Source organism: Leucopleurus acutus (genome assembly GCF_964270905.1).
Source record: "Leucopleurus acutus genome assembly, chromosome: 15".
Classification (NCBI taxonomy): domain Eukaryota; kingdom Metazoa; phylum Chordata; class Mammalia; order Artiodactyla; family Delphinidae; genus Leucopleurus; species Leucopleurus acutus.
Genome location: NC_139157.1, coordinates 30,265,038 through 30,276,213, shown reverse-complemented (window position 1 = coordinate 30,276,213; position 11,176 = coordinate 30,265,038). Strand labels below are relative to the sequence as shown.

Below are 11,176 nucleotides of genomic sequence, written 5' to 3'. Positions count from 1 at the left end.
CTATGGATTTAATTCTAAAAATAATTTACATCTAGATGAATCTTTTTGGAAAATTTTACCAAATAGAATCATCTTCAGTGCTCTTCTGAACCAGGGATAGAAAAATGCATAAACCATTGGATTTAAAGTGGAATTCAAGTAGCCAAACCAAATCAATGCATCGTTCAGAGTGGGTGGAATAGTATAGTCCAGGAAAGGATCCATGACTGTGCAGACAAAGAAAGGACACCAGCATGTGAAGAAAACTCCCATCACAGTCCCTAAAGTCTTTATAGCTTTCCTTTCTTTGCTTCGTGAAATTCCATTTTTCTCTTCCAACCCAATTCGAAATTTCTGATTTGCATCATGAATTGATCTTGCCTGCCCTTTCGCTATGAAATATATTCTACAATAGATGCATATCATAATAGAGCCAGGTATATAGAAAGAAGTCAGAAAGGCCAGAACCCCAGATGTTTTGCTGAAGAAGACAGAGCAACTCCCTATGCAGTGAATGTGTTTGTAATACATCTCTTCAGCTCCTTTGAAGTTTAGCTCCAGAAAGGTCATTCCAAATGCAAAAAGAGCAGGAATACTCCAACTAATGAAGATCATCACAAAAATAACCAAGATGTTGATCTTAGTTTTGTATCTCAATGGGTCACATACAGCATAGTAGCGGTCAATGGAAATGAAGGACAAATGAAAAATTGATGCTGAGCTCAGCATAATATCAGTGCTGGTGTGAATTTTACAGAAGACTTCTCCAAAATACCAGCAGTGCTCAACAGATCTCACCATACTATAAGGCATGACCAGACACCCCAGCAGAAAGTCCACAGTGGCCATAGAATGAATGAGCCAATTAGTTGGGGTATGAAGTTGCTTGAAGTGTGATATAGAAATAATAACTATTAGATTGCCAACCACTGTGGTTAGAATTATGAGCACCATTAAACTGTACAGGGAAGCACGGACGTCATTTGACCAGCTGCTTTTCACACAGGAGATATTAATTATATTGTGGCAAAAGGACATCATTCCTGAGGGCTATGCACTAGTTATTATCTTTTCCTTTGTGTGTTGAGGAGTCTTTCTTCGAAATCCATGATCAGGTTAGAGTTCCTTCTTTTATTTCCATATATGTATCCCAGAAACCTGGGAGGATAAAAGAAAGGAAATCATCAGCAATTTGATTCTTCTTACTTTTAACACATTTACCTATTACTTCTTGCTGAAAAATGATTATTTTGGAAAGAGCTTTTATTTCCAAGTTTAGTTCAGTAGTTCAGTTCTACAATTATTATTATTATATATATATATTTCTTGTGGTACGCGGGCCTCTCACTGTTGTGGCCTCTCCCGTTGCGGAGCCCAGGCTCCGGACGCGCAGGCCCAGCGGCCGTGGCTCACGGGCCCAGCTGCTCCACGGCATGTGGGATCTTCCCGGACCGGGGCACGAACCCGCGTCCCCTGCATCGGCAGGCGGACTCTCAACCACTGCGCCACCAGGGAAGCCCCTGCAATTATTTTTAACATCTACTTGATGCTGCTCACTGTGCTGGAAATGCAAAGTTGAATTATTCGTTTGAAATATATGATTCTGTAATTCTGTAATACTCAGCTAACTTCTCGAATTTGCAATACATTTTTCAATACACGTACAATACATATTATGTGTAATATATAATACGTTATATAATTATGTATTATAAATATAAAAAGAGGGGGAGAGAGAGAGTTTGGAGGAAGAATGTAAATTCTGGCTATCAATGAACAACCTGTCACTATATTGTGAAGATGCTGGAAAATAACAACAAGTCTTAGAATTCCAGGAGTCCACCCTCCTCTTTGGCTCTTATTCCCTCTGGGCTGACAGTTTAGGTCAAGACCACGTAGAAATCGAAACTTATCCAACATCAGAATTGGAGGAATAAGATATTTAGGAACTAAAATGCATATTTTAGTAAATTTGAAGTATCTCTCCCCCTAATCCCTTTCTGCCTTCTCTTCTCAGGAGGAAACATATTCATATCAAGTACATCTGTAAGATTTATTTCAATAAACACCCAGGCCCACTTTATGACAGAACAAATTGCAGACGAAATCTATTTATATTATCTGAGCTCTGTAATATTTGAATTATAGTTAAAATTTTGCTAAAAGAACGATGGAGTTTTTACTATGAAATTTGTGTTCACTCAACTAAACTATCATTTAGAGTTTTAAATCTTCTACTCGGACTTTTTTTTTTTTTTCTATTTCCCCCCTTTTCTTCTTTCTCTTACTTTTGCTGTTGACATTAAAGGAACCAAGCAACACACCTGTAACCAGTGTTTAGAACTGTTTGCTAATAATTACTACCAGTCAAGAAAACATTCCTACCTGATATCACATTGAGTAGCTTTACTCAGTGGGAACTAGGGTCCAAAAATAAGTAAGGGAAGATGAAAAGGGGAAAAAAACTGGTTGTTCAGTTTTAGAAGACTACCTTCATAGATGATGAAAAAGTCATCTGACAACTTTGTATGCCATGTTCTTCATTCCCAGATAAAAACCAAATGGCTTCCTCCTCATAATGGTAACATCCTGGTTTTAGAGAAATAGAACCTGAAGCATGGTATCTGGGAAATTATTGATAATACCAATGACATTTCAGAAGAGTAAGTTGTCTGACCAACTTTAAGAACATTACACATAATTTTTGTGCAAGTATTTTTTGTTATAATTTATTTTTAAATAGATTGACTTGTTTAAATAAATGCCCTATGATGATACTGAGTTGAGTGCTTACCTAAAAACATGACATAATAGTGTTTTTGTTTCTTTTCTTCCAGCTCTAAAAATTTAGCTAGCTAGAAATGATTACTCTCTGTATGTAAAAATTACCAAGTTGGGGCTTCCCTGGTGGCGCAGTGGTTGAGAGACCGCCTGCCGATGCAGGGGACATGGGTTCGTGCCCGGGTCCGGGAAGATCCCACATGCCGCGGAGCGGCTAGGCCCGTGAGCCGTGGCCGCTGAGCCTGCGCGTCTGGAGCCTGGGCTTCGCAACGGGAGAGGCCACAACAGTGAGAGGTCCGCGTACCGCAGAAAAAAAAAAAAAAACTTACCAAGTTGAACATACAGTAGTAATAAGGAAAGTTAATAAATCTCTCTTTAATTACCTAGCTAAGCAAACAGTTCTGTGCAAATGATCTAATCACCTAATGTTTGAAAATGACGTACGATTTAAAAATATATTGGTAAGCATTATAGTTTAAAGTAGATCTGTCTAGCAGGACAGGAACTCACTGGTTGAGTGGCCCCAACTTCCCAATAATGGGCCATCAGCGCTAAGTTCACCATGCCCTTTGTCTCTGGCTCCTTCAACCACCCATCTCTAATGGTTCAGACTCTCAATCCCAAACTTTTCTATACAATTCCTAATGTGAACCCATCTCCCAATCTACCTACCCGTTACCCGCCTTCCCCAAAACCATTCCAAGTGTGCCCTCCGGAACTCATGGTCATCACCCTACTTCCTCAAGCTCTTTATTAAATGCTTTCCTCTCTTTGTTCTAACTAAAACCATCTTTCCCCTGAGGATATCTCATCCCCTACAGACTTGTCAAAGGCAGCTGTTTTCTCACCTGTATCCCTAGCTACCCTTTATATTACAGGACTTGGAGGAAAACTAAGGATCCTCTTGTACTCATTGACATTGCGGATACTTTTCCGTCTTTCCTTCCTAACCTCCGCCCCTTGCAAACTCTGAAGTTCTGTGTTCAAATTATATCTCTTCTTGCTGCAGACCTCAGACTTCCAAGTCATGTCTCTCTGTCTTGAAGATGTTAACTCCTAGTCTACCGTCACTTTCTCCAAGGCTACTCCTGCCAAACTTCTTGATAATTTTCTTGTCCACATAAATGATCCAATAATGGACTTTCAGCTCTTTAACCCTCTGCCTTCCAACAAGCATATCCTCCACTCCATATCATCTCACACTTTCATAGCCATCCCCAGAATCTGCCATTATCGATAATGAAGCCATTCCAAATGATTAATTTCAAGTTCTACCCTTTGTCTTCCCAGCCCATGCCACTAATGCTCTACTTCCAACACTTGTTCAACCTGCTTGAAGCCCATAATTCATTTATCTTATCACCTTTTCACTGTTCCTCATTTACTTACACTCACCTCTTTACCTAGTGTAGATTCCAAAATTTTTTAACATTATTTTAAACTCTCTCCCATTAATACACTTTCCTGGCTAAACTTGACCCCTTGTTAAATCGAGTTTGCCTCTTACTGTACTACACATGTGCAACTGAACATGATGGAGAAAAACACACAATCGGCCTCAGATTAAATTCATGACAGTTATGAACCATTCGAACTGCTCAAGAATCCTACTCAGTTCCCGATTACATTCATTCTCCCACTCTTCGAGATGACTATTTCATACCACCTCCCTCCTTCAATCTCAAATACTTTCCTCATCCTCATTCTCAGTTAATGACCTTGTATCTTGTTTCACTGAGAAAATAGATGCAATCAGAAGAGAATGTCCATATTCCCACCTCTACCCCTACACCAGTTTACGTCTGTTCATATACTCAACCTTCCCTCTTATTACTACAAATGAACTAACCATCTCCCATCAGAGCCGCCCCTTCATATGTGTCCTATAGGCACCCTTTCATGCCTGTTCAAGAATATGCTCTCCAATTCTCCTCTATCCCCTGAATCTTCAGGAGTTCTCTTCTAAATAATTAACTCTAGTGTTCAAAAAATGTAGTAATATTCCATCTTAAAAAGAATTATTTTAAACCCACATCTTTCAATTATAACCTTATTTCTCCCCTTTATGAAAAAAGAAAACATCTTTGAAAGAGTCATGTAGACTCCTTGTCTTCAGTTACTCTCTTCCTAGCCTTTTGAATCCACTCTAATGAGACTTTTGTCATTAACACTTCACCAAAACAATCTTAACCATATTGTTCTATATTACTAAACCCAATGGTAAACTCTCAGTCTTCATCTTGATGACCCCTCAGTTACTTCTTGAAACAATTTCTTCCTTGGCTCCAACTCACCTCCCTCTTGGAGCTCTGTTAACTCACTAGCTCTTCTTTATAGTCTCATTACTGGTTCTTCCTCAAGTCACCGGCCCTAAGGCTAGTCCTTGGTTCTCTTCTCTATTTACAGCTTCTCCCTAGGTTATTTCTTATAGTCTCATGACTTAAAAAAAAAGTCTCAAATGAATATCTCCAGCCTTAACTTCCCCCCTGAACTCTGAACTAAAACTTCCTGCTGCCTGGAGAATATCACCACTTATCATGTCTAAAGCCAAGTCTCTAATCTCCCCCATAATATGTGTTAAACTCCTCTTCCTCCCTAACGTCTAGAAATGGCAACTCCATTCTTGAAAATCTTCAGTCCCAAACACTGAAGTAATTCTTTACTTCTCTCTCTCACACTCAACAATATAGCCAACCCTTCAGTAAATACCTTGACTCTTCATCGAAAGTATGTCCAGAATCAGACCATTTCTCATTACTTGTACCATAGCCATAAACTTATCACTAACCACTGTCAAATTAGTAGCCTCCCAACTGGTTTCCTGGCTTCTCCTCCTTTTTTCCCCTTCCTTTTTGATTTACTTTTAGTATCTTGACTTAACATATAGCTTCTAAGCGAAGAAGGGGTGAATTGTTTCCCTCCTCACTACTCTTTCATAAAACGTAAAGAATGTGAATGAATTCTGTGGAAGGTGTGGAGAGTATGTTCAATAGAAGGTGTTGACAGAGGAGAAGATTATTCTGTTTACAACCAGGTGTGAGAATTCATTATAAAGCAAAAAGAAAGGAGGTCCACAGTGTCCTTTGAAAAAGGCAATCATGGAGTCAGGAGAGGAAAGTCATAGCCTTTTAAAAACCCAGCTGCAATCACTGGGGTCCAGGGGAATAGAACCTGGGAGAGGCAGAAGCTGTACAGGCTTAGATGAGGAATTCCGCAGATGCCCAACCCTTACAGGAGAATGTCACCTGAGTTCCCAAGCGGTTTCACGGAGAAGTCAAGATCTCCTGCCCCTTACCACGAGGAAACGGGAAGCCCTTCAAGGAAATGCCAGCAGAATGGCCTGGAGTTACAATAATGTAGAACCTTCCACCAGGTATAGGTACTTGTATGTCCTTACCCGAATGCACAAGCTAAATAGACATACAAAAGTAGTCCCCAAACAGAAAATGTGGAGCAGTTAATTTCCTGGGGAGTTCAAGGCAGAGGCCACTTGATACCTTAAAGGAAACTAAGAATAAACAACTGTTTACCTGGGAGAAGACCAATCCAGGTAGAGGCGTCAGCAAGTGCAAAGGCCCTGAGGTGGGAGCATGCCTAGTATGTTTGCAAAATAGCAGATGTCAATGTGGTTGGAGCAGAGCAGTGAAAGCAGAGAAAAATCGATGGAGAGGCCAGAGAAGCTGCACAGGGCTACATTGAATAGGGCCCACAGTAAGAATTTCAGCTTTGCCTTTGAGTGAGAAAGGAAACCATTGGAGGGTTTTGAATCCAGTAACATGCTCTGACGGATTCTAACAGATTCACTCTGGCTGCTGTGTCGAGAACAGGGGCAGAAGGCAAGGACAAAGTGAGATGATTAGGAAGCCACTAAAATAACCTGGTGAAAGAAGATGGTGGTTTAGAGCAGGGCAGTGGTCAAGTTTGGATATATTCTGAAAGTACAGCAGGCAGGATTTACAGATAGACTGAGTATGTGTTGGGAGAAAGTTATCAAGGGAAATAGCAAGGCTTCTGGTCTGGGCAGCTTGAAGGGTGGAGGTCCCATTTACTGAGATGGGAAGATGGCGGTTAGAGGAGGGTAAGAAGCAGGAGGAAGTCAAGAGTTCGGTCTTGAACTTGGAGGCTGGGGCTGTGTGCTGAATAGCATGGCCTTTAGTACCCAGCTGCCTTTGTTTAAGTCTGGGGTGGGCCATTCACTAGTTCTGTGGCCTTGGACATTCTACCCAACCTCTTGGGGCCGTAGTTTGATAATGTGGAAAAACAATCTATTTCCTGGGCTTCTATGAGGCTGAAATAAGTTAATATTTGCAAAGTGCTTATAATAGTATCTTGTACATAGTGTTTATCAAGTAAATAAACATCCAAGGGGAACGTTAAGGGTGTGTTGAGGGAACGTATAAGAACCATCGCCAGGCTTTTTGAAGACTACATGTATATTTAAATCAATATAAAAAAGATATACTCTAGACTGTCACTATGGGCAGAGGGAGGAGGGGGGTGAAGGGTGAACAAAAAATAGGATGAAATGGAACAAACAGAAATAGTGTGTCATAAGGGAATAGATGGCTTTATTCACTGCTATGGCCCCAGGGCCTGGAAAATGAGCACGAAATGAGCACGAAATGAACACGAAAATGAATAAAGGATTGAATGAATAAACAAGTACACTGAGGGGTTCATTAGCTCAATTCTGTGCTCCCTGGGGCCAATAAAAATTAAGGCACATATGCATAGCATGGATCTGATTCCAAAGATAAATATTATAGGCATTCAGATAGAAGTTCCTTGATTGTGGTGATGGTATCACAGGCATTTTGATAAGTCCAATCTCATCAAATTGTACACATAAATTACGTGCAGTTCTTTGAATATCAATTATAACTCAATAATGCTGTTTTTAAAAAATAGAAAAAGGAGGATCAGCCTAACATAGGGATTCTCATCTGTCATTTTGGAAGCCAGAGAGCAGTGGAATGAGCTTAGAAACTATTAAGAAAATAGGATGGCAACTCAACAATTCTATAGTCAGCCAAAATAGTAATCATATGAAGGCAGAAAAAGGACAGCAAATATATGTCTATGACCACCTTCTGAAAGTCTCTAGAACATATTCTAACAATATAAAAATTAAATCAAAACAAAAATTTCTAAATAGCAAAAGATTAAGAGTAAAAGCAACAATAGTGAGTAATATTATCTAAAATGGGATTTAGTTTATATCAAAAAGAATTATGATAATATGACGCAATACAATACTGTTAAAAAAGGATTTTTGAAATGGAAAAAACAAATTTCAAGAAAACACATAATATTAACCTGTAATTTAAATTTTCAACTGTGTATAAAATAGATAACTAGAAAGAACCTTCTGTATAAAAAAATTAAATTAAATTAAAAAAATTTTTCAACTATGTCAATAACCCCTAGTTGTTAACAGCATTGGTGAATAGCTGGCAAGTTAATCTTCTTGACCGGATTGTAAGATGCATAACTAATAATTTAATTTTGGAAAAATTCTCCAGCTGTATTTTTTGAAGTTCAAAATGCCAAATTGTTTGATCTAGCAAATGTTTGGTGCAATGATTTTCATTACAGCAACAAAAGTAAAAAGTAAAATTGTCTGAACTTATATCAGACCTTAAGTAAAATTGTCTGAACTTATATCATGAACCTCAGTAGATATATGTTCAACAAGATGTCAAATTGGAAGAGTTGGTTCTTTTTATAAGACATAGAAAGATGTCAATCAGATCCTGTCAAGTAAAGAAAAAAAATTGCAGTGTTTTAAAATACCATGTACAGGGACACACACACCTACACACACACCTACACACACACAGAGGCACACACATTAAAGCAGGAAGTCATTCAGAAATGTGCCAGGATTTTTCCCACCAAATAATATTTGTGCAAGTAAGATTTTATTTCTGTAGTTTAGTATATAGGAACAATAAGATACAGTTTAATTTTAAAACCTGAAAAATCTCCATGAAGACTCCTCTATTATATTAAAACCAGCCAACAAACACAACATGGAATTTCCTTCTTCATTTACAAGGAAAGGAGATTTTTAAAAATCATGTTTCAACTTTTCAAATTTTCTAGCTTCACACAGGTGAATTTTTAATAAAAGTGAAATATTTTGAAAAGCACATGTAAAGCAAGCTATTTAAAAATATGTAACTCTTTTTATCCTCTCCTACTAATATGACAGAAGCCTTGTGAATCTTTCCAATAAATAATCTTAAATTTTAATGTATGAATAAGTACGAAACCATTGATAAGTCTTATTCTCTTGAGCACTCTCCCTGTAAAAGATTACCTGGGCCTCCAGGCTAGTCTGTGTGATTTGGCGAGGCCGTTCATTGCCTGCAGACCTACCTTTTCAGGAAAGGGTTACAGAGCGAGTGGATGAGCAGAAACACAACCTTTGGGAGGAAGCTGTCTGCACGTGTCTCCCGTACACCTGCTGCAGGTGGAGCCACTGCGGCTCTATGATAGACCGCAGTTAACGCAGACAGAATGACGCAGATATTAAAATCTGAAAAAGATAAGCTGATAATAAATCTTTTTGAAACAAGGTAACAGTATACTATTGAGGAAGATAAGTGGAAGGTGCTTTTATTCTAAACCAGAATCAGGAAGCTAGCAGTGAGCAAACTAGAGAAGGTAAATATTACCATTACTTTAAAAATAGTCTCAAGTGTGAGCCACCAGGATCCACAGTCATGGGTGTTAACAGCATATAAATGAAACCACATGTCCATTAAAACTGCCTTAATTGTTGATTGATTTGAAAAAACGTACTCCTGTATTAGACATCTGTACAATGCAGATAATAGCACTAAAAAAAAAAAAACAAAAAAATCCAAAATAGATGACTTGTACCTGACAAAGGAATATTTTTAAAAATCAGACTGTATTTAAACCCAATAACATCTTATAGTTAGAAAATAATTTAAGGCAGTGGCTTTCAAAATTTTTTAACCACGATAGGAAAAAAATGCATTTTAGATAATGACTCAACACACATGTAAGTACACATTTGTAACAGAAGCAAATGTTTTCATTAAAAATATCCTTACCTCATTCAATTCACTCTAATACTCTCTATTTTATTCTATTTCATTTTTTTCAAATGAGTAGTGTTCCCACCTCAGTAATGTTACTAATCACAATTAGAAAAACATGACTTTAGAGATTATATGATCACACATATTTAGCCCACCAATTTTTAAATTCCTATATATAAAACTTCCAAAATGACCCTCTTTTTAGACAAGTGCCTTCAGTATAGCAAAATAAATAGCTGAACAAGTGTAGTTTCTCATCTATTTCTATCTCTCTGTTATTCTGCCAAAGGAAATCATAGGATCATTATGACAGATTGATTATCGGTTCCGATTCTTAGTCTCCTAGCATCTACACCTTTGTCTTTGCTTCACTGGGAGTGGAAGGTACTCCCCTGTCCTTTGAGCTCGAGCTTTGCCACTTGGCTTGTTTGGGCCAAAAGAGTGTAGACAGAAATAAAAGTGTGCCAGTTCCAGCCCATTTGTCAGGAGGGCTCAAGTGTTTGTGAATGTCCTCTGTGCCATCCCCATGAGGAGAACACGCCCCGGAGAAGCCCACTTGTCCAGGGAGGCTGAGAGGCGTGCAGAGCAGACTAGGGCATGGAGATATGCAGTATATGGCAGAGCCACCCTAGCTGACCCTACAGATTCATGAACTTAAGTGGCTATTATCTTAAGCCACTGAGTTTTGGGCTGGTTTGTTACACAGCATTTTCATGGGAATAACTAACTGAGTTAATTGTATTTCTGAAAGAAGCCACTGAAATCTATTACCCATTCTCTTGCCTTGGAGAAACACTGACACCAGAGAAGTACTGACACCACATGATGGGCCACCTGTGATCTAAACAGCCGTTGACAAAAGCTGCAACAGCACAAACAAAGAAAGCATAAAATAAAAATTACCCCATACTAGGTGAAGTTAACCTTTTACAAAGTAAATGTAACTCCATCTTCAGAAATTCCTAGGTATTAAAGGTCAGTTCAAGAAATAACTCCAAGTTCACTTCTTATTAACAGTACATAGAAAATATCATTCATCTTTCCAAAAATTAGTTCAATGTGTGCCTGACTCATGTGTATACCTGTCATTTTGTGAATGACTGAGAAAGCATAATGCCTCACATATTGGAGTTTATTAAGCTCCAGGAAATCAAAGATCTTATCTGCTTTGTTCACTACTGCCTCTCCATCACCTAAAATAGTGCCTGCAAACCATAACCACTCAATACACATTTGCTCATTGAACGATATTGATTTACTGATTAAACTTATTATTTTTAAAAATCAAAGTATTACATTGATATGGAACTCTTATAGCGCCACTTGTGTTAATTACTAAACTT

General features: G+C 38.4%; 1 protein-coding gene across 1 annotated transcript; it reads right to left on the bottom strand.

Moving 5' to 3' along the window:
• LOC309971969 (trace amine-associated receptor 1) lies at window positions 1-1,020 on the bottom strand (the record flags this gene model as incomplete). Its single annotated transcript, XM_082855403.1, has 1 exon — window positions 1-1,020. The coding sequence occupies one exon, from the start codon at window positions 1,018-1,020 to the stop codon at window positions 1-3; it is 1,020 nt and encodes a 339-aa protein (XP_082711529.1).
• Window positions 1,021-11,176: the final 10,156 nt, after the last annotated feature.